Source organism: Anticarsia gemmatalis, chromosome 1 (genome assembly GCF_050436995.1).
Source record: "Anticarsia gemmatalis isolate Benzon Research Colony breed Stoneville strain chromosome 1, ilAntGemm2 primary, whole genome shotgun sequence".
NCBI classification, from domain to species: Eukaryota; Metazoa; Arthropoda; class Insecta; order Lepidoptera; family Erebidae; genus Anticarsia; species Anticarsia gemmatalis.
In genome coordinates this window covers 10942644-10967610 of record NC_134745.1, presented here as the reverse complement: position 1 = coordinate 10967610, position 24967 = coordinate 10942644, and the positions used below count along the sequence as shown (strand labels likewise).

Below are 24967 nucleotides of genomic sequence, written 5' to 3'. Positions count from 1 at the left end.
CATACTACGTATTGAATAAGATCACAATTTTATTTGAAATACCTACCTAGGTATATTCCCGTCCGTAGTCCTGTCCCTTAGCCTGATTGGTATAAAGTTACCCGTGCATGTACGGGTAACCTTCCTAGTGTTGCTTATTATAGTTGTTTTCACAATGTGTATGGCTAAAAAGCCTAGTGTTCACCTCGACTCATACATAACTTTTTTATTGGACGGCGGGCGGATGGTGGTGTGAAGTAAATGGAAGAATTAAATTTTCGTTTTTGTTTATATTCTATAGAAATCAAATGAAATAGTAAGTGCCTACGATTCTATTATTATATTATCACTTTAAGGTCACATTATAACAGTATTTCTCTGATAGACGCTGTGTAGCTATTGCATCTACCCTATTGCAATGTTTCTTGTGCATATAACAAATCATAAAATTACAAGCGAAATATCCATAAAACTCATAAATTTACTATAATTCTATGAAATTGAAGGAATATTACTAGTTATTATTATATATTATACTGTGGAGTAAACCTGTAGATCTTAAAATACTGTTGTGCATGTGACATGTAGAATAACAATGTCATGAATGCACAACATTAGAGTTTATTTTTGTTATGGTCATAATTTATTATGCTTAACCTGTAGTTATTTTGTTTGTTCATCATAATAACATTTCCTTTATAGACATTTTGACTAGTAAGTTAACTCACATAATGTTTGTGTAAGTAGCAATTGAATAAATTAAATAGTTAAAGCAGTGAAGAGCTTTAGAAGTGATTTATTTACCTAATATGTCTGCCAATCAGTAATAGAAGCAGAATGTTTTGTCTCACAAAATTCTTAATAGAATTGAGCTGTTTAAGGTGTGTTTATTGTGGTAACTTGCAAGAAAAGTAGATTTTAGCTAAGTTAACTCTTAGTGTTGTAAGTGTAGTTTGAACTTTAAAATCATATTCTTCCTTGAAGTATTAGGGATCTGCTTTTACATGGGAAAAAATTACGGCTATTTTTTTTTAAGTAAGCATATGCCTAATGTTAACAATTACTTTCAGCTGTCTTCCAATGAAGAAAGATACTTAAAAGCTATGTTTGTATCACAAGAAAAAAATGTTGTCAAGAAAACATTTCAGAAACCAAATATTCTCAGACGAAAACCTAAGGTTTCTGCACCCAGGACAAACATATCTAATGTTCATGAATCTCCAGGAACAAAATCTCTAGTCACAAGTTCCAATGTTATCAAGGCAAGCACACCTGAACAACAACCTAAGCCAATCACTAAACATGGAGAAATCAAAATTCCAATCATCACAAAACAATCTATTTTGAAATTAGCAATAGCAAATAACAATGTTGAGGAGAATAATGTGAATAAATCACCTGAGACTGATGTAGATGCCAATATTTCTGGCAATATTATACAAATTAACAGTAAGTGTTGTCATAATTTCTTATAGTTTAAAGGTTTGTTACATTGAAGGCTACAATCTCTCAATACTTTCTAATTTCAGATGTGGATAAAAGTGTTCATCAAAGTTCGCTCAATATAGAGTCATTTATAAACTGTGAAGAACCTGTACAGGTATGAAATAACACAAGCTTTTTTATCTTAACATCAGTTTATGTAATTAATTTATGTTTTTGGAAGACTAGTGGTGTTCCTGATTTCATAAATATTTTGCTATTACAGAATATATCATCAAGCATTGAAGACAATGTATCTCCTGAAAAGAAAGTCAAGTGGCATCTTGACTTATCTAATAATATGGATATAGTCATCAATAATTGTGAGTATTGGCTCTGGTTGGATGACATTAGGAGGTATTTTTTTGTGTTACTAACAAACATTTATAATTCACAGATGAAATTCCACAGTTGGCTGAAACTGAGCAAAAGACAGATTTCATCATAAACGTAGTGCCCGATGGTGCAGTTCTGACTCCAATTCATCACACTCCAAAACAATCTAATGAAGTATCATGTACATCAACACTCAGTCAGACCATAGCCATAGATTGCTTCTCCAATAGAGCGGTCAAGTTTAAGGTACTTAATTAAAAACTAAGGTCACTATCTAGTTCTAGCCTATATACATATAACCTTTTATTTATTAAATGTTATGAGAAGGACCTTAAAACTCCAGGTATTCAAAATACTAAGTAATGTTTACATACTGCAAGAATTTTCCCTTTCAGTATTAATCAAATTATTTATTACTAGCTGACCCGCGCAACTTCGCTTGCGTCATATAAGATAGAACGGGTCAGAATTTTCCACGTTTTTGTAACACTTTTTACTGTTACGCTGCTCCTATTGGTCGTAGTGATATAAATAATGATTTTTTTCACGTAATATATTCTCAAAATTATTTATATATCTTAATATATTGAAATCGAGCTAAGGCATATCCGCCATTAAAACAGTTGCCATGACAACGGAATTTTGTTAATTCAGTGTCATTATAATATTGAATATTCGCGACTTCGTTCGCCACCTTAATTTTCCCGGAAAATGCGTCATTTTTCCGGGGTAAATGGTAGCCTATGTCCTTTCTCGGGTATCAAACTATCTCCATACCAAATTTCATGCAAATTGGTTCAGTAGTTTAGGCGTGATTGAGTAGCAGACAGACAGACAGACAGACAGACAGACAGACAGACAGACAGACAGACAGACAGAGTTACTTTCGCATTTATAATATTAGTATGGATTTTTACAACTCATCACAGTGCGACGAACCCGATTGCAACAAGGGGTTCTGGAGCGAAGAGAGACTGCGGAAGCACAAAAACGCGCACAACAGACGGCCCGCGGTCCGCACCCAGAGCCGCGCCACCGTGGAGTGTCCCGTGCGGAAGGCGCTGGACGGCGGCGGCGAGGAGCGCTGTCCGCGCACGTTCGCGGCGCGCGCCGAGCTGCTCAAGCACCTGGACGCCGAGCACAGCCCCGACGACGCGCCGCACCGCTGCGCCGAGTGCGGCCGCCGCTTCTTCTGGGCCTCGGGGCTGCGCGCGCACGCGCAGTCCGTGTGCGCGCGCGGCGGGCTGGCGTGCGCCTGGCCCGGCTGCGGCCGCGTGTTCCGCCTGCCCTGCCGCCTGCGCGAGCACGCGCGCGCGCACACCGGCGACCGGCCCTACCGCTGCCGCTACCCCGACTGCGCCTGGGCCTTCCGCTCCGCCTCCAAGCTGCTGCGCCACGCGCGCCGCCACACGGGCGAGCGGCGCCACGCGTGCGGCGCCTGCGGCCGCGCCTTCCTGCGCCGCGAGCACCTGCGCGACCACGCGCGCCGCCACCACCCGCACCCCGGTACCGCCCCCAGCTACCTCCTCTCTAGCCTCCGAGCTGCTGCGCCACGCGCCGCGCCTTCCTGCGCCGCGAGCACCTGCGCGACCACGCGCGCCGCCACCACCCGCACCCCGGTACCGCCCCCAGCTACCTCCTCTCTAGCCTCCGAGCTGCTGCGCCACGCGCCGCGCCTTCCTGCGCCGCGAGCACCTGCGCGACCACGCGCGCCGCCACCACCCGCACCCCGGTACCGCCCCCAGCTACCTCCTCTCTAGCCTCCGAGCTGCTGCGCCACGCGCCGCGCCTTCCTGCGCCGCGAGCACCTGCGCGACCACGCGCGCCGCCACCACCCGCACCCCGGTACCGCCCCCAGCTACCTCCTCTCTAGCCTCCGAGCTGCTGCGCCACGCGCCGCGCCTTCCTGCGCCGCGAGCACCTGCGCGACCACGCGCGCCGCCACCACCCGCACCCCGGTACCGCCCCCAGCTACCTCCTCTCTAGCCTCCGAGCTGCTGCGCCACGCGCCGCGCCTTCCTGCGCCGCGAGCACCTGCGCGACCACGCGCGCCGCCACCACCCGCACCCCGGTACCGCCCCCAGCTACCTCCTCTCTAGCCTCCGAGCTGCTGCGCCACGCGCCGCGCCTTCCTGCGCCGCGAGCACCTGCGCGACCACGCGCGCCGCCACCACCCGCACCCCGGTACCGCCCCCAGCTACCTCCTCTCTAGCCTCCGAGCTGCTGCGCCACGCGCCGCGCCTTCCTGCGCCGCGAGCACCTGCGCGACCACGCGCGCCGCCACCACCCGCATCCCGGTACCGCCCCCAGCTACCTCCTCTCTAGCCTCCGAGCTGCTGCGCCACGCGCCGCGCCTTCCTGCGCCGCGAGCACCTGCGCGACCACGCGCGCCGCCACCACCCGCACCCCGGTACCGCCCCCAGCTACCTCCTCTCTAGCCTCCGAGCTGCTGCGCCACGCGCCGCGCCTTCCTGCGCCGCGAGCACCTGCGCGACCACGCGCGCCGCCACCACCCGCACCCCGGTACCGCCCCCAGCTACCTCCTCTCTAGCCTCCGAGCTGCTGCGCCACGCGCCGCGCCTTCCTGCGCCGCGAGCACCTGCGCGACCACGCGCGCCGCCACCACCCGCACCCCGGTACCGCCCCCAGCTACCTCCTCTCTAGCCTCCGAGCTGCTGCGCCACGCGCCGCGCCTTCCTGCGCCGCGAGCACCTGCGCGACCACGCGCGCCGCCACCACCCGCACCCCGGTACCGCCCCCAGCTACCTCCTCTCTAGCCTCCGAGCTGCTGCGCCACGCGCCGCGCCTTCCTGCGCCGCGAGCACCTGCGCGACCACGCGCGCCGCCACCACCCGCACCCCGGTACCGCCCCCAGCTACCTCCTCTCTAGCCTCCGAGCTGCTGCGCCACGCGCCGCGCCTTCCTGCGCCGCGAGCACCTGCGCGACCACGCGCGCCGCCACCACCCGCACCCCGGTACCGCCCCCAGCTACCTCCTCTCTAGCCTCCGAGCTGCTGCGCCACGCGCCGCGCCTTCCTGCGCCGCGAGCACCTGCGCGACCACGCGCGCCGCCACCACCCGCACCCCGGTACCGCCCCCAGCTACCTCCTCTCTAGCCTCCGAGCTGCTGCGCCACGCGCCGCGCCTTCCTGCGCCGCGAGCACCTGCGCGACCACGCGCGCCGCCACCACCCGCCACATGATTATTCTTATCTTATGCTTATTATAAAAAATTACACTTTCAATGTTAATAGATGTATTCGTATCGATTTTGATCGCTTCTATAAACGATTTTTATATTCCAGGTTGTGAACAAAAGTTTCCGAACGTGAATTCTCTGTACTTGCACGCGAAGAGACTCCCCAAAAAGGAAGAAGACGAAGGCGTCTATCCCGACGATCCGGACTCGACCGTACTGGAATCCGGTGAAAGAATATATTTGGTAAATATTGAACAATTTTTTTTTACATTCTAGTAGACTTCGTTTCGTTTATGGTAGTAGTAGTGTATCGTATCGTATTTCGATTCATTATTCCTAGATCAATCTCGTTTCTCATCACAAATGTACGTATCGTTAGGTGAGTTTGGTGCCCGACGCCGACAACAACGTAGAGGGATCGATAAAACTGGAGTGTGGGGCCGAAGCGGAGGGAGACGGTTCAGGGGGCGTGGCGTGTGACGGGGCCGCGCAGGCCGCGCAGGACGCGGAGGGCGCGGGGCCGGCGGGCGGCGCGGAGTGGCACGCGGCGCGCACGCACTGCACGTGGCCGCTGGCGCCGCGCCACCACGCGCTGCACGACCCCGACAGCGACACCTACGTGCTCGAGGAGGACGTGCACGTTCGTATAAACGTTACTTTTATATTTTGCATTCTCAATTTATATGGAACGATAACTCGCAGTCGATCTCGAACCGTGTGGTCTATTCGTAGATTCCGTTATCCTTTACGGTTCACGGAACGTTTTATTGTTATTTTTGCAGGTGGAGAACGCGGAAGCGAGTAATGTTTACACAGTGAGAAGCGATCTGTTCCTCCACGGCAACGTACCTATCGATGATGATAGCCAGTGAGTGAAGGTTTAATGATTAATTTATGTAATGAGAATGAGTTAAGCTATAGTTCTTTTGATATGTTTGTCTGTCAGAAACATCGGTGGAGGTGAAATAGCGGAGAGTGGCGAGGCGGCCGCACCGCTTGACACCGATTTGTGCCTCATCGACTCGCATCCCACCATTGATCTCATGCAGGTATACATACATGTACTATTAAAACTTGTTATACATGTTCGGTTCAGCAAAGACTATCATTCAAGTACAGAGTAGGCGTATTGTGACCAATGTTTAACGTGATTTCTATCAAAGTTTTCGTATTTTCAACGTATTCATATTTTATCGATGTTTGTGTTGTACACGCGCGCACGGACGTATTCCCGCGACAGTCACTCTTCAAAATGATACTGCTAACATTGTCGTCCTCTTATTTACAGGAGGAATTAATGTATGAAGATGCTGCTGTGGACGAGTCTTCATTCAGGGTGTTCCTTATGAACGGTGAGGAGCTCACTTAGAGACAATACTTGTTATCATATCTACTTATGGAAGGCTGCTAAGCGAGTCATTGTTATGCATAGGTTAATTTAATATAGTTATCACTACGAGTGGTAGTGTTGCCAGGTACATTTCAGTAAGTATTTCATCGGAGTTGTACTGAGTCAGTTCTTTGTCATTACTTCCACTATGTAGTCTAATGTAGACAAGAGTTGGTGAACATGATATTTTACAAAGCCACAAACAGTGTCAGAAGTCAACGCTTCTGTCGCTCGGTAAATATACGTCGTATTTTGAAATGTTACGTGATTATTTCACACGTAACAATCGCATTTGGAACATATATATTTAGTGCCATCAACTTATGTCTTCAAATATATGTCGAGTGAAGAGTTTCTCGACACAAATAATAATAATCAAGTGATGCAAAGACTGAAAGTGTATTTGTCAACAAGTTCGATGATCTCAGTAATTTGTAAATGTGCCGCATGTCGGTGTAAACGAAAGACATGATTTTTTTAGTCTTAAGGGTGCAATACTAAAAATATAACGACTAGTGTTGTGTTTATTAAATAAAATTAAGTCCAAATTAACATTCAAATTACATTTTTGATGCAATAATCTGTAGAAAATAATATAAATTTAATGTGTGTATGTGTGTGTACCAAATTATCTATGTATAATGCGTATATCGCCGTAGTACGCTGTTGACTGAAGTTTATAGTAATGTTTAGGAAAAGTTCTCATACAAAATTTATATAAAATTAAGTGTTCTATTGTTTAAATTGCCTGTTGTGCCACACGACAAAATCTGTGTACTTTATAAAAAAATCATTGTAATATTTATTTAATCATGAATTTCTAGCCCTCAGAATGCGATTTACGCGATTATACATTGATTGTTATTGATTTTCCATGTGAGGTGTCCTATTAAATAGAGATTCAGAAATTATTTCTAGACACAAATGAATTAGTAATCGCATAAAATAATTACTGTGAAGTTTCAAATAGTAGTAAAGGTAGTTGTCTGCTCTCAATATTGTAGTGTTCACATTTTCAAGTACCCATACCGGACGAAAGTCGCCTGACGAAACAGATTTTCAACATACTGTTACAAACTTTGCTCACTTCTAAGTAGGTAATGTAAGTTATGATCTCTAAAATGCCTTTTAGTTTTAAGGACGAGTTGAGGATTAGTATAATTCTGAATGTTTGTGATATTGATTGTTTATGAAGGAACCATGAAGTGCTGTACAAAGAAACGTTTCAAGTTGAATGTAATTTAACATTAGAAGTAAGGGAATCACAGTTGAATTTATCGAAAAATGTTACTTACTCAGAGTTATAACTTCGTACCTATAACAACTGATAGTACTTGAAGATACTTTCCGGAAGGCTCGTACTTTACACGCAGCATAGAGTCATAATACAAGGGATATATTTTGGAGCCGTAGAAAGCGCTACTTATTGCGGAGTGATCGGTCTGCTAGCGCCAGGCGCTGCGTGTTGTTGAGTGTTGGGACAAGCCGCAAGTTGTCAGCGAGCGAGTTGCAGTTCGGAGGACGCGATCAAATGTGTGCCAAGTGCCTCCCGGCCACGCCGGTGATATTGTGCAGTCGTTTGTAGCGGTCCTCTCTTAAGGAGTAGCAATAAAGTAATAATATTAGTATCGAGGTACCTATTAAATGTAACTGTATATAAGAAGTTATATTTTTGGATATACAAGGTAAATGTGAGATTGCTTATTTTTTGAGACTGTTGTCCAAATTATGATCATGATATCGTTTTGTTGAAATTATATACTTGGATGTAGATGTATTTCAAAATTATTTTTATAAATGAGTTTTGTTTTGGTTGTTACTTTGTTTTGTTTAGTTAAAATGTGTCACGAATAAGTGTAATATGACGGCCCGCACAGTATACACGTACTAAGTCAAATTTAAATTAATCACACATATCAATTATTTAGTTTGTTATATTAATCATAGTTTTAATTGGTTGCTTTGTGTTTAAATGTAGATTTTGCTATATTAGTATCTAATAAATGTTTTTGTAATTATTTTTGTTTTTGACTTCTTATTATATATTTCAATCATTAAAACTTGTCAACATTATGGCCTTTGTTAATAATATTGCAGAAAATAGATGGATAATATAGACATGAATCTCAAATATTTTCCATCATAAGATTAATATAATGTAAGGTTATTTAACTTAGTGACTATTTTGGAGTTTTACAGGGTAATTTTTTTTATTTTATACGTACATCAACTTGATCGCGATATTAAATCATAACATTTTGAAGAGAATTGTTAATTAGCATCATTTTGGACCTGTTCAATGTACTGTCTGTTTAGCAGCCATTAAATAATTAAAAGGTTCATCAGTGAAACAACAAAAGCAAATAATAGCAGTCATAGCCACATACTGTCATATATTAATATAGTTGAGCTTTAATATTTACATAACTTAAACAACATATTAGGTAAATACACGCTTGTAAAAGAAACTTAGATGTATACTTACAATATACAAAATGTTTCGTAAAGGATCACCTGTATGCTCTTGGTATATTAGTTTTCCAAAAAATCTTTGTAAAGAGACAAAGATGACTGGATAATTTCATTGAATATACCAATGCCGATTTTTGTAACTTTGGGCAACAAGCATAAAGGTAGGTAAGTTTACAAAACAAATAATTTTGGAATAAACACACTTCACTTTTCAAAATATACCACAGTTTAGGACCTGGATAAGTCAACCGTATTTTCCAAGGTAAAGCTTAAGTACATTTTATGTATCATTAGATAGTTTTAAATTTATTTGTCCAAAATCTAAACTGTGTCAATAAGATTGGTAATACTACGACCCGGCGAAACACTTCGCCCTAACCTATTTTATAACACGTTACACTTACGTATACTCGTGTATTCGTGACGTCATCATCACCATATTTGGCTCTCTAGGTACAGCTTAATAGAAAAATGCAAGAAACAGAACTATACATATTAAAAACTTAAAACGTAAATGCATCACCAGATAAAATGAAGAAGTTTGTTCGAAGTTTGAACCTTATATAAATTAATCTAGTTTATCTACAGACCTAATTAAATGGTTTACTAAAATCTGAACACAGTGATTAAGTAACACAACATCTTAAAGTCGACATTAGATTCAGTCAAACGGTGGGAAGGTCGGCGGGTACTGTCGGAAGGTCGTGGCTCCTCGTCCGCACTAGGTTTAAGGCTAGCTTGTCTCTGCATATGGCTAAGCCCCACAGCAGCAAGTACAGTACAATCAAAGCAGCTACTGAGCCCAGCACCACAATCCCCGCGCGTCTGCTCTGGCCCCAGTCCAGCACTTCATAAATAAAACTGTTACCATTGCTGAAAAAAAAACGAAGTAGTTCGTGAGCAAGCTTTTTATATTGTTGATATATAATTAAGGTACTAGGCATAATTATATATACCTAATGACAAAATTAGTTTTAAACAATAATAAAAGTTTTTACTAAATGCCGAAGTTATACCTATTGACTGTTTTTCCAAATTCTTTTGGTCATACGTATATTATTTCCGGTATGATAGCGAAGTGATTTACAACCAGTCTCGGTTCCCTCTTTGATATGTTAAATCTTGAGATAACAACCCCTTTGTGCTATCAGATAAAATGTCCGCATGATTCATTGTATTGACCGCAAAGAAGAGCACAAATTTTTCGTCATAGAAAAAATCTACCACGAATCATTATTGATTTTACATGGGAAATATGGATAAGTTGTTTACTCACGGATCCGTTCCGCCAGCCGCGTAGTATATGCCAGAGAAAGCAGTGTACCAAAGACCTAGGCAGAGTGGCTGGTACATGTGGGTGAGCCAGACGGGCGTGCGTGAGGCCAGCAGTTCAGCCAACACGATGCATGACGTCAAGCCGTGGGTCGTCACGTCCAGCCAAAACGCGCGCACGTCCATGTCCAGTAAATCTGAGGAGATGATATTAAATAGTTAATGAAAAAAAAATGTAGGTATATTCTAGGATTTGAGATCAACAATATAAGGGGCGAAATGTCGGTGCGTTTTGCTCTAATGCTTTTAAGTTTTGCTGAATATATGTTATTGTAAGAATATAATTGAAATACGGTTATAATGCGTAGTTTTTAAGTCAAGATCAATTATTTCGTTATCTGTTCGGTAATGGCATTCAAACACGGTTCTACATTTAATTTTATTTATTTAGTTCTTAGTAGTACCGTAGTACTTACCTACAGTATTACTACGGTATCATGGGCTAACTTTTGCGTTTACAAATTACTACAAGTATGATGTAAAGTATGTCTTACCAGGGTTATATAATAGTATCCAGTAGAGAGACGTGATCATGATTGATATGGGGACACTTATGTTGAATATCACCCAGTACGTGCTCATGAACCATGGCAACTCGGTGGTTTCTGAAAATATAACAAAGTCCTTTTATGTTTACTTCTATACCTAATTACTAGATTATCAAATATATCTTCTGTACATAATGTTTCCTAGTTATTAATAGCTAGTTCCTATATCTTGAGACAGAATTAAACCTATCTAGAAGAATAAAAAGTAATAAATACCTAACCAAATATGTCTGCTTTGCTCGCTAGATTTTATTAATAATTTCTTCGCAATGTTCTAATTCTTTACTGTGGGTTTGATATTGAAACCGACATGGAGCAATTACCTTTATTCATGTCAAGAGTTTGACGCGAACTGAGTTTGAATTCTGTATTGGGAGGAAGTGATTTGATCATGGATCCGTAGATCTTGTTTTACAGTGAAATAATAATAGTTCGTAAGTTAGTAGTTATCATAACTACTTAGGAAGGTTGGAAACCTTAGCGTTACTGGTATTGCCGCAATATATTTTGTCAGTTTCCGCCCACAAGCGAAGAACGTTAATATGTGGGTGCAACAGACAACTACTGTGATTAGCAAGCGTATCGTCTCCGTCTTGTGTGAAATCCTCACCTTGTATCTAATTTAGATGAAGACGCCTCGGATTGTCACAAGAGAAGCTAATAAGCACATATCACTGGCCGCCGGTTTCTGAGGTTCATCTAGCGGTAGTTTATCTAATCAATAGTATCAAAACTCATACAAAAAAACGCTATTGAATAGATAAACTACCGTTAAATTTACTCAGAAACCGGGGTAGGTAAATCATTTGTTTCTACTGTTGTAATACATATTTGTAATGAATATTTAAGTGAAGATTCTTTATGCGGAACATTGCATATTGAACCATTGTAACAGACAACAGTACTACCTATCTAACTCTGGTGTGGGCTCTGTAGTAGGTATCTACATGTCGGAGATTCCGTAGGTTCCATGGTTATACGAATGAAATATCTTCAGTCCAAATCAAGTTATTTATTAATTTATGTCAAACATTGATACTTATGATAGTCGTTACAATTACTGAATCTACCACTAGCTCGGAAAGGGGGTTGAGCCTTATGAGAAGCTAGCAAGAAACTCACGGCCACTCCTTTTAATAACTTTACTCTTTAGCGTGACAGACAGCACGCTCTCGCTCTCTCGTATCGTAGGTATACATCTACCCAAAATTAAGTTTTGGTTCTGCTATAGATTCTGTGAAAATTTTGTATGAATATTATAACATAACGTTTCGTTTACCCATGAAAAAAGATAACAGATAATAAAAGCAGCAAGTCACGTTAATAAATATTACCTATTTATCATGTTAATTTTATATGTACCGTTTTTATTTGTAGGTATGCGTCATATATTTATTGTATTACATAAATATGTAAGTATTAAATGTATTAATATCAAGCCACGCTTTCCACGTATCTTTTTTTTGGGGTTACTTCGTTTACCGTCGGCTCGTGAGATTGCAGGCCTCTGCCGAAAAAAGTAGGTAGGCTCGTTGTATGGGAATCTCCCAGATCCTCTCAAATACTTCTATACTCGCAGAATACTTCTAAAGTCTCAGATATAAAGCTATTCTAACTATATGTGACTTTTATTTATCAAATATAGTTTTCCGTAACAGAACATAAACGATTATGGTAAAAAGGTTGGTTGCATAATTAATGATGTCCAAATTGCATCTTATAATATTTGAAATAATGCTTCGCGAACTTGAACTAAGTAAGTATGTAGCTAAATGTAAGATTATATTCATTCGGATTATAACTTTTGCAGTCTCAGATAAGTGGCTTATTTTTTGTATTAGTATTTAGGAGTTCTAGTTTAGAAATAACATTGTAAATTCCTACCAATGATGAATAGCAAAAAACAAGCGATTATCGTTATTTAGGTAACTGATTATTTTCAAGGTGGATATTGCTTCTTTGGTACATAAACTGGTTTGTGACCAACTGTCTTGACGTTGCAATTGGTAACTAATGCTGACTGTGATTCATTGCGTCATAATGTTAGGTTGCGTATGGGGGTCGTCCCAACCGACCACGCTGTGTATTACAACATACAAATTGCGTCGTGCGCCTACCGCATACTGTTTTATAGAATGGTGACTTTTCATACGACTGTATCACCTTACTCTCAAAGCCTTCTGTTTGTTGTTCGTATGAGCATACCGACTAATGCAATAGATTAATATACATAGCTATATGTATGGTAAACAAACTGACTAGGAAATAATCTATGTTTTGATATAACGTATAAAACAAAGGTAGGTAGAATCAGTTGTGAACTTCTCGAATATAGAGCAATACCGCGTTCTACGAATGTTTTTCCGATATTTGTTTTGTTACCATTCAAATACATTTGATTAATGTTGTCAAGACAATAATCTGAGTTCCGGTGTGCATGTAGGTCTTTATTATAATAATTCTTGCAATAAATGGCATAATTATATACCTATGTAACTGTAAACGTCCACACAAGGTAAAAGTAAATTTTAACCTTACGCTGGTATCTTGCTGGGCGCCTGTCTTCTTTCGAAATCAGAGACGGGTTAGGCTTTAAGTCCGCTACGCTCGCGCTGGCTAAGAGCAGGTTGCATTATTTGCCAGTTATTGCAAATAATGCTTATTTAAAGAATTCATAGGCGAAGTTTTAGGGTTTTTCAGTTTGTTTTAAATTGAACTTATTTAGCTATATCGTAAAGTGCTGCCATGCTGTCTGAATGAGTGTGAAACAAGATACCAGTCACCTACATTCGTGACTAATTCGAAGGGAGTTAGCTGACGAGGGCAACGATCTCACAACTTAGTATGCAACATTATTACAACACCTGGCTTCTACCGGTTTTGATGACACCGCTACTAGTTCTAGCCTAAAAATAATTGGCACAACAGGAATAACCAGTTATACAAGAGTGCTGTAACTGTGACATAAATAATGCACTCATATGTATGTCCCTTAAACTATCACAGAGATATGTGAATTCTAAGCTAAAACGAGCACATTATCAGCCTATTAAGTGGTATTAGTACTATCAAGTACCCAGCTACTGTTGGGCGTTTGGTCGATCCCAGTAATAACCTTTGAGCGATTATAGGATAAATTATTTTCTTTATAAGTAGACCACGGCTTCTAAAAGGCAAGGAATCTCCAGGATGTATATTATTAGTAACGGCTTTAAGTGGCGGTATCCACATTTAATAAAATCAAAATTAAATCAAATAACTAGCCCTTTAACATTGACAGAAGATCTCTCTATATATTTACTTTGAATTCATGAAGTAACTGGGCTTTCATTGTTTCACCGCAAACCCGAATTTTATTCGATATTTTTAATATCTTCGAGGAATACAGGTCACACGTTGCACGGTGTGTCGGAAATATAACTTTGTTGTAACAAGTTCGATAACAATGGCTGTGATCGCGTGTTATATAAAACAAGTACTTCAGCTTTGTTTCGAGCTATTGTTACAATAATTGCAATTATTAAACATGCTACATCGATAAGTACCTACATCGTGTTTTCAATAACGTTTAAGTAGCAAACGGAAATGTATTGCCATCAGCTGTGCAAACAGTTTATTGTAATCTAGATTAACAATCATATAAGGTAAATATAGGTAGATGCGGTATACGTACTAAGAATGAGATGATAAGAGCAAGTTTCACTACTTACGATAGACTATTAACCCCCGGTTTCTGAGTACATTTATCGGGAGTTTATCTATTCAATAGCGTTTTTTTTATATGAGTTTTAACGCTATTGAATAGATAAACTAAGATTAAATATACCTCAGAAACCGGGGGTAAATAGGAAAAAAAAACTGTCGTCAGTGTTGTGACAAGGCACTGATTCTTCAGATGTGTTTAAGAACTATTTACGAGAACCGAAAGGGACGATGTTTTTTTTCGCTAAAATTACGTTTTGCACATCTTACTTTACGCTACAGTAATAATAATGTTAAGTTATTTCTCTGTTTTCTCGGATTTCAGTGTAAACAACTGTAAGTATCTAATCGTAAAAAGTAATTGTAAAGTTATTCCCAATATTTGTCTTGACAGGAATAATATTTTTAGATTATTTTTGTTACTACTTACTTACAAACTCCACACGTAATCTCTACCTAAAATTATATTTATTGCTTACTTTTACAATACAATATTTTACTATATTTTATCTAAGTACCTGTTTCTACTCTAACATACAAACAAAATAAGTAGGTGTGTTTGTGTGTATGTAACACTAAGCATTTTCTATAAAACCTAAGTGTTAAGCATCTATTTATGATAAACGTACGAAACGTTCTATGATCATTTCGATCTTTTACCAGCGTTCTCTCTTTACATCTTAAACGTCTCTGGTCTTTGATTTTGCCTTCTTAGGTATATTTCTTTTTTAGTTGAGTTTAGGTTTTTAAATAATCAAAGATATGGATAAACCAGCTAACTATCTGAGTGCCTTCAACGATCTAATACTCAAAAGAAAAAACGTACGAAGGAGCTCAATGCTCAAATATTTCTGTCATTAAAGTAACAAGGATGATGCGAGACTTTAAAGCTTTACTTAAATTTGAGTGTTGTTTAGCTACTAGTTACTATTCAGGTAGGTACCTATATTGTTAATATTGAAAATCGGTATCTTTTTTATTGAACGGGATAATGAAACCATGTTAAAGTAGCAAGCATAGTACCATATATTACGCTAAATGAATACTTTAATAAATATCTAATCTATTTGTCACGTAACTCTAGGCAATATAAGTTTATGAGACCCATTATTTCCTGAAAATCCAGTACCTGCGTGTATAGATAACATTTAGATAAGATTTTCGTAGGGCTATTTTACCAATCGAGTGAAGTGTTCAAATTAATATCGATGGATAAGTATAACTTTTTCCATATAATAAAAACCGCCGAAAAAGAGTATTTTTCAAGGAAAACACAATAATATATTAAGAAATTAGTTACTGGTCAGCGATAAAATACCGCAGTTTAACTGAAATAATAGGCATGTATCGTGACATGTCTTTGTTAGACAATTTTCCAGTTCCAAGCTCTATAACAACAGCAGTTAATATTAAGACCGTGGGATAGTTTTGTTTTTGTCTTGGTTTTTTTCATAGTGTCACTGATTTTAATTGTTTGTGGCGTTGTTTTTAAATCAACACTTATTATATAGCTGACGTCTTTATACAATTACATTCATCTTGAGTTCTTGAAGACTACGCTTATGCAAATGTTTAAAAATGGTTACCGTTTGGTCTATTGAACAGTGCCGCAAATGACACGCCGACGCCGCTGATCATCGTCGCTGCAACCAGCAGAACACCCCAGTTGGTGAGGTAGATGAGCCAGTACGAGCTGGCTCCCTCGATCAGCGACCATATGAGGATGCCCACCGCACACGCGGCCAGCACCAGCCGCACCACCAACAGAGGCAGTGGTGACTCTCCGCGTTGCCATGACGACGCGTAGAAGTCACTCAGTCTATCGTTACTCGACACCCATAGTGCCGAAAGAGATGCACTTTTCCTATAAAATTTAACCATGTCACTCAACTGATTCCAATCCTCTAGATCACTTTTAAAACATACACATGTGTACACAAATAAGAACCGAGTTCTAACGTGTAGTGCCGAGAGTATATAGATTTATATAAAACTATATCAGATAAGTTTTCACAGTCCCGATAATAGTGTTTCACAACTTCACTGAAGAAAACTCGCGACGAGAATGTGGGGAGAGCTGTTATCGATCAGCGGTTATCTATCGCAAATCAAAAACCATCCACAATTGAATAAGATAACTGCAATAAATAAACCATTCGTCCTAAAAGATACACTAAAATTGTATTTGATTCAGAAGAGCATAAAAAGATACGAAATCCGGTTATAGAAATTGAGTACTGCACTTTTGTGGGTTTAGAGGCAATTAAACTGGGTTTGTATTCAAGGAAATAATGAAGATGATAAAATAAATAAAGGTGCGCGTTGTCGGCGCGGGCGCAGGCGCGCAGAGTTGCAGACGCAGACTGGTAGCGTCAACGCAGACCGAGCGAGGTGCGCTTACAAGCGCCGCTATACTTGCGTAAACTATAACCTTACTTATGTAATTACTTGTTCTCTTAACCCAAACCGGGCTGTGTTGTGACAACGATGCTCGAATCAGAACTCTCCTTGTGAATTAAATATTTTCTAATCGGTGTTAGATTCCTACAATATGTTCATTATTGCATATGTCTATTACTAGCTGGATTCTTTTAAATCTTGTGTAAATAATGAATTGCATAAAGCCTTTTAAACCTTTAAATACATATATGACAATGCCATGCCCAAAACCAGAAAAGAACCTTGCTATATTATAGCGTGATGATAATATTATAGCAGACGCTTGTTGCAGTTGCATTTCTAGCAAATATTGTGATACAATAAGAATTTATATTATTAAATTATTCATATTAATTGTTTATATTAAAGGGATTAATTAAGGTAATAATAAAACGGACAGAAGTTATGAAAGTTTATAAAATATATTTTCCGCATTCATGGTTACGCGGTCAAGGAAAATTGTTATTAAAGTTGAAAACAGTCTTTTATACCCGAAAATTTAATTGGTGTCATTTTTTATTCTTAACTAGCTGACCCATGCGGCCCTGCTCGCGTATAATTTTAGTTCATAATTTAAGGTTATTTGTTATTAACTAAAAGCAATAAAGTTTTGTATTAAGTAGGTGCCATGATTATGTGATTACAGTTTTCTAAGTGACGTGACGGTCGTAAAAATCAAGAGTACCTACTTAGGTAAGTAGAATTATTAAAAAGCGAGAAACATATTAACAAACTGGGTTTGTCTGTGACGAGAGAGCAATACTTTCCGTATAGTACAAGTACATAATAATATTTGTTTTTTTGGTGTAGGTACTAATAAATTCATAAAAAGTTATTACTACAGTTTACCTATCAGTAAAATGCCTATCCTAAAGAGATTGTTATAGGGCTATATTATGTGATATTTAAAGTTTTTGATATCTTCTGTGGCAAAATCACTGTAATTTTTACAACCACAAAAATCTAAGGAAATCCACTTAACAGTTAATTTATCGAAACATGACTCAATGTCACAAAAACCGCATTATTTTTGCATTAAACAAAACAACTGTAATTTCCAAATGCATTCTCAAAAATTGCTGCTTACCTATTAAGAATTCATAAAGGATTTATTTGAATGATTCATTCAAAGGTCATACAAATTCATACATAAATATCTATTAAATAATTAACACATTTTTGCGATCTGATGCCGTCGTCTCGCAGTGTTGTTCCATGTGTAATCTATACTAGACGGTGTTTTGATAGCACAATACGTATTGAAGAACCCAGTCATACACGTATAACATTCATCGTGTATGTATCTTATTTATCTTTTCAGTGCAAGTCATTGTTCTACGTTGAAAGTAGCGGGATGTTTGTAAACCAACGATGATGGGTTAAACTTGTTAGAACGGTCAGAGTGGATACCGATACTTTGGATAACATAGTGGACTGAGGTTTTACTAGTAAGTTAAAAACAAGGACGACTTAACATATTTCATAAAAAACTACATTCTTTCAACCTTTTCCCTATTTATCTGGTACTTTTCTCATGTCAGCCGCACACGCTCCGGTCTACCAGAGAAGCAACCTCTGCAGGTCTGCCTGCGTACTTTGACCGAATGTCCTGTAGACTGCAGTTCAGGAAACTGCATAGGGTCTATTCTATCTACGCTCTCCGGTCTACTTGCACAGGTCCCTCCGGTCTCTAGTAGACCGGATCTAGTATGAAAGCCGTAAATTATAAATAGGTATATGACTGTATACTTACAGATCTATATCGAATTGTTCGTATTCCATTGCTAGGACTTCTAACAACTTTAAAATAAATTATTCTGAAACAACTCGTTCACAGTATTGACAATATTATGACGTTTATTCGGACATCAAGCCTATCTTTTTAAATTTTAATCAGAAGAATGAGTTCTGTATATGTATATTGTATTTATTGAACATATTGTGTCGTAACATTTTGCAACATTCAGATGTTTGAAGCATGATGAATGAGAGGGTCTTGGAATTAAACAAGTTTACAAATTCTCTTGAAATGTAATGTTTATTAGTACAGGTGTCTTTGATTTTAGTTTCTAGATCACAGCAGTACATCTAAGATATCATCACTATTATTTACGAAAATCCCTCTTAAAAATAACCCTGCCAGACTCAATACGAAGTTTGTACGATAGGTTTCACTTGATTGTCTGGGTTTTTAGGAACTATTTTTAAGGGAAATTTATCAACGAATGTTTTTTGTAGATTTTTTTTCTCAGTCGTGCACACGTCATGGTTTTCCAACACCTCAATTTTCTGAGAAAAACCAATTTCATCAGACATCGGTGACTTAATGCCATGGAATACGTTTGTCGTGTCATTTCCTTTGCGTTAGGTATAATCAGCTGGCCCTGGCCTCGAAAGTGATGTTGTGCTGCTTGATAAAGCAAAAATCTCTTTGTCACGGTTTCTCGTCTATTTACATTTATTTTAATGCAAATCTTTAACACACAACAATAAAATTGTAATTCTACGTAAGGCTTATGTATTTTATTAAATACAACAAACACATGAAATTGTATGTTTTCAATTTTATTATTATCATCATTGAGTTATGGAAAATAAATATTATAATTTTCATTTATAAAAGAATAATAAAGCCACCGAGTGGAAAAAAACATAAGTACTTCCCACATTTTTCACTTCGATTATATTTATGGAAAATAAAACCAACGCAATTGTTTGTATAAATATTATATTTTCTGTGGGATTTTTCTTTTGCTAAGAAAATATTTATCCTTATTTATCTAGGTTATATTGCCATACGTACATGGAAAAACCCCGTTTGTTTATAAAAAATAAACCGGTTTTGAATCGAAGGTCTCCTCTGTACCTTCGTATTACCGGCAATAATTGTCTTTTCACGTTCAAAAATCTACACTACGCAACATTGTACTTCGCAATTACGTAGTAACCTAATAAAAGTCAACATTTCTAAACAGTTACGTAAATAATTTTGTCAATTCATAATCGTCATACAAAGTTAACTTATCATTCTAACAATCGAAATCTCTACCAAGCAAACTACGGATTATAAAATCTATATTTACATAAAGCTAATTTTAATTTAAGTCTTATGCATATACTTGTTGTCTTAAAGCCATGCCTTCATCAACATGAACGATTACGGAGTTGTTGACGCATCGCTTGGAAAGTGAATCGCGTGCGACGGACAAGGCCATCGTTAAAAGATGTAGGCATATCAGAAGCAGCCCGGTGATCACTACGACCAGTATCGTGGTGCCCGGCTGCGACCAGTCCACGACCGGGTAGATGTACGCGTTACCTTTCCTGAAAAGAAAATATATTTATTGTTACATATATTTCTGTAAAGCTGTATTTGATAGGTCTTAGAGTATGAGGTCTATTACGTATAATCGCTTCAACTTGCTTTAAATACTACGTATGTTTCTATTTAAGTATATTTTGTACAGTGCTTACACACATTATTATGTATTTTATCTTAAATTCTTAAAAAACAATGTATTCAGATGATGAATAATAACAAAAAATATAAATATTTTTTGTAAAGAAAATGAAATTGATGGTTATCTTTAACAATTATATGAATTACCACTCCATGGTCAGTCGCTTCTGGAAACTGCTATAAACGTTTTGTTTTTATGACGTCAAATAAGATATTTTAACTACATTGCAGATAATAAAAATGGATTTCGTAACGAGAATTTTCAAGACGAAGAATACAATTGTAGATGAAAATTATGAATGTACAAAGCAATTTCCATGGATTTTTTAAAATTGTGTTATTAATATAACCATTTAAAGATAATGTATTGGTTCATTCAAAAGACTGCATATTTCACCTCAGCATCAAAGTGGTGTAATGGAAAAGTGGTCTATAGTTCCAGTAATAAAATCACAGGTCCCAAGTGACTTCCGTCTTCACCTGACCTTATACAAATAAGGTTTAATTAATATCATATCATACATACAATGCATTATGTTGTAACCTGCCACCTTTACTACGACAACAATTAGTTTAAGTATGTACGGTGATAAATAATTACACACCAGTTAAAGAACAAAGACTCATGACTGAGATAAAAATAAAACGTGGACTATCAACGTTTCTAATGCCGTTGTTTAAAAACAGTAAAAATCATTTTATTTTAGATTTTTTTTACTTAAGTACATCCTTACATCGATTTTATACATTAACTAGCTGACCCGCGCAACTTCGCTTGCGTCCAATAAGAGAGAATGGGTGGAATTTTTCCCCGTTTTTGTAACATTAATTACTGGTATTCTGCTCCTTTTGGTCGTAGCGTGATGATATATAGCCTATGTCCTTTTTCGGGTATCAAAATATCTCCATACCAAATTTCATGCGAATTGGTTCAGTAGTTTAGGTGTGATTGAGTAGCAGACAGACAGACAGACAGTCAGACAGACAGACAGACAGACAGACAGACAGACAGACAGAGTTACTTTCGCATTTATAATATTAGTATGGATGTGCCTAATTTTTTCCCGTGACTTACGAATCTTTTATTATTCATACTACTATATTACGACTACTTCTATGACGACAAGGTTTATCTATCTATGGTGCTTCAAATCTTACGTTGGTTATGTAACAGACATCCGCCCACTAAACATTTGACAAACTTTCGAATTACTAATTAGGAAGGACAACTCTTACCCCATTAGGTTATCTCATATGATAATGTCTTGATATAAACGCAATAACTCAAAGTAAACTAATAAATAAGGCTTCAAACTTCATACTTTGTGGTGTAACTCTTGCGGTGAGATGCGCTCAAGCTCAGTAACTTGTTTTCCTAAAATAGCCATAACTAGCCGGCTTTGTGTGACTAAGTTATAAGAGTAGGGCGCAATCTTATGTTGTTGACATTTGTGCGTGTGAACTGACAAGGTTTTACTTCAGTTGTACCTTTATTATAAACTTTACTAAGTAGATATAATTTGTAATGGATTGTTTTGGAGTCTAACCTTCTTATTCATAAAAATATATGAAGTTATGAAAGGCTTATAAAGTGTTTTGTTTCTTTCACTCCTTAGCGAAATGAAAAAGTGAAAACATATTAACATATTATAGTAGCTTTTTAACTAAAATAGGTTTATAGTGTGTTTATGAATAAGAGGGTCGGTTTTTAATTGTATCCGTGTCAAATATCGAAATACGGCTTATATTCAACCCTGATAATGTATAAGCAAAAAACTTTTGCATAAATAACATTAACAGAGATAATAAATACAAGAGGTTTGAAAATAACAAAAGAACTATAGTTTATGGTTATTAGAAATATATTGTCTGTAGGAGGCATCTTTGAAATTCCTCAGTCAAGGCGATCTTAGTTTCCTAGAAGTCTGAGCAAGTTTGCATTGTTTGATTTTGTGGTTCAATATTTAAAGTAGGTCTTACATAAAGCTAAACGTCAATCAACGACAATCTTTATTTCGACGATTTCTACAAAGGTAGAACAGTAATATTATTTAGTAGTAATATTATAGAGTCAGTTTGTATGCGAGCATACGATTGTAGCAGGCTCGCATCCTGTTTAAATGAGATTAACATTGTTAATAACGAAACTTGGATGTCATATGTACCTACCTATGATCAACACAAAATAAACCTTAATTTTCCTGATTAATCATCTATTTGTTTACATTGATCAAGTTTGTGTGATACTAAAGTAATATTTTGCTTTGGAGTTTTTTTTCTACTATGAGACTTACTGGTCTGTGCCTCCAGCGAAGTGGTAAATGACTCCAAATACCATGTAGACGAGTGCGAAGTTTATAGGCTGGTATATGTGTAGCAGTCTGCTGGGTTGTGAACTGCTTAGAAGCAGCAACAGCATTATGAGAGAGTTGAGCCCATGCACGGCCACGTCCAATCCGTGGTTTAATTCTTCCTCGATTCCGGCTGTGGAAAAAAAAGAAAGAAGATAAAGATATAGGTAGTAGCTGATACCATCTGTGTCTATGTAGGTCTCTTTTCTTTTGAATTGAAAGGAGCAAGACCGAAGATATTTCCTCGCCAAGCTGCTTGATCAGTTTGTACGTGGCTGTCTCTGTAGGTAAACAATTATCACCCACGGTATCAGTATTTTAGTTAAGTATTGAGAAAACAAATTTTTATAGTTCGTCATTTTCGTTATAAGGATGACTTTTGCTTATATTGATCATATTGATGATGAAAGGCAGTCAAGGAAATCTATAGCTAATGACAAAGCACAGGCGAAAGACCAGTGTCATTCTTTATTTGTAGAGTTCCATTTACAACAAGATATCAATCAGATCATGAATATTTCATTTGCAATCAGTCTATCAAAATTTCCTACTAACGGGTAAAATGTATAATTTTATTGTGCGTATATTACAGTACCTACGTATAGTATTTTAGGGTCATGGACGGGAATATATTGATAGTAACGCCATAAGGGACGACTTGATAACAGTCTCCAACAAGGTTTCTGATACGGTTTATTATTATTATGCGAAACATTATCCTTAAATTGTACCTATAACTTTTAAAATTAGCTTGTGCCTACTTATATCGTCTGTCGTTTTACTATTACATACTTGTTTATAAAACGCTGAACATGTAAATGCTTATATAGGCAGTTTGAATGCTTATAGAATAGGTATGCTATGCTATATTATGCTATGCCTGTCTCTAAAGCAATGTTTGGTACGTAGGTACACTATAAATGGCATTAGAGGCATTATTCTTATAATAACTGTTTTAATCCTTACGTTTTTTTATAATTATAGAAAAAAATACAAATCCGTTTACCATTAACCAAATTTAAGATTTTGGATACTTATTGAATAAGGCTTTTATTACGCTAGTAGGCGCGCTTTATGTTTACTATCGAAACAATAATCATTATTTACATCTTTATGTTTACCTTCGAAGAGTAATGTCCAGTAGAATATCGTGATTAAGAAGGCAACGGGTGTTGCTATGTTGAATAACACCCAGTAAGTCTTCACATACCATGGCAGGCTAAACTCAGCGCCTGTAAAGTGCCACGAGCAAAACACACGCTGATCATAACTTAAACAACAATATAACAGGCACATTGTAAAATAATTACATTACTTAAAAAATGAATAGCAATTATACGTCTAGTGAAATATACCAATGATCACTTTACGTAAATAAATATTGACATTGTTATCATAATTTTTGATAACCTATATAGATAGTTAAAAGAAATTGAATACCATTGTCAATTTACATGAAATTTAATTACGTAATGTAAGAAATACTTTCTAGACATGAAATTTCAGCTAAATAATTTAAAAAAATCAAAGTTACTTACTTATAGGTCCGTAGAAATAGATGCGCGCGGATACTCCTACGCCGAATCCAGTTGTTAGAAGTATGCTAGTTAGACCCCAATGCGTTAGGTAAATAAACCAGTAAGCGAATTTACCATTCAGGATGTAAATGATCGCTGAAGCCAACACTATACCTAGAGTAGCAAGGAACAATATTAGCCGCCAGATCAAAACTGGAACGGCCGAGCGTGTCGTTTGCCAACAACTAAGATAAAAGTCAGTTCGTTTTGGATGCTCCAACGAGAGCATGCTCGTCTTCACTTCTTGTTTGAAATAACTCTTAATAGCACTCATTTTAACCGTTGTTGTGGTTACTTTACTGTCACTGTAGCACACCTATACGCTATCGATTACAACGAACTGATAATCGATATCGTAGTGCCGGTTATCGACTGAGTCACATTCTTTATCTCAGTGAGGTGCCAAAATATGTATTGTATATCATTTATATGAGTAGTATGTAAGTGTTATCAGTATGTTCTTCTTAACTCTGAATCAAAATGATTCACTAAGGTGTGTTTGATAAACGGTATTCCTGTTAGGTATTGAAAATGGGATAAAATTTTATTTCAATTATTAAATCTGTGTACTTTCCATTTGAACTTATCTGAAATACTTCTGCCTATTGCATCAAAAAGTTCTCTCGATAAAGTTTAACATTTTCATTTCACAAGGAATTAAATTCCTTCAAAGCTTGTTCCGTCTTTCTTAAGGACTATGC

General features: G+C 38.3%; 3 protein-coding genes across 3 annotated transcripts; 1 reads left to right on the top strand and 2 right to left on the bottom strand.

The window, feature by feature from the left end:
- The first annotated feature begins 185 nt into the window (after positions 1-185).
- Positions 186-8403, top strand: LOC142976014 (uncharacterized). The gene is made up of 11 exons (XM_076119202.1): positions 186-295; positions 1050-1428; positions 1509-1579; positions 1688-1784; positions 1859-2043; positions 2727-3303; positions 5102-5238; positions 5375-5635; positions 5778-5863; positions 5942-6044; positions 6284-8403. Exons 2-11 carry the CDS (start codon positions 1083-1085, stop codon positions 6362-6364), a joined length of 1944 nt encoding a protein of 647 aa, XP_075975317.1. The 5' UTR covers positions 186-295; positions 1050-1082; the 3' UTR covers positions 6365-8403.
- A 341-nt stretch (positions 8404-8744) lies between these two features.
- On the bottom strand, positions 8745-16843 carry LOC142976020 (protein rolling stone-like). Its single transcript, XM_076119211.1, has 4 exons — positions 16026-16843; positions 10684-10794; positions 10134-10326; positions 8745-9730 (listed from the first exon to the last, which is right to left on the bottom strand). Exons 1-4 carry the CDS (start codon positions 16318-16320, stop codon positions 9523-9525), a joined length of 807 nt encoding a protein of 268 aa, XP_075975326.1. The 5' UTR covers positions 16321-16843; the 3' UTR covers positions 8745-9522.
- Positions 16844-18938: 2095 nt separating this feature from the next.
- Positions 18939-24609, bottom strand: LOC142977551 (protein rolling stone-like). Its single transcript, XM_076121537.1, has 4 exons — positions 24228-24609; positions 23811-23921; positions 22633-22822; positions 18939-20202 (listed from the first exon to the last, which is right to left on the bottom strand). The coding sequence occupies exons 1-4, from the start codon at positions 24538-24540 to the stop codon at positions 19986-19988; spliced, it is 831 nt and encodes a 276-aa protein (XP_075977652.1). The 5' UTR covers positions 24541-24609; the 3' UTR covers positions 18939-19985.
- Between the last annotated feature and the right edge of the window lie 358 nt (positions 24610-24967).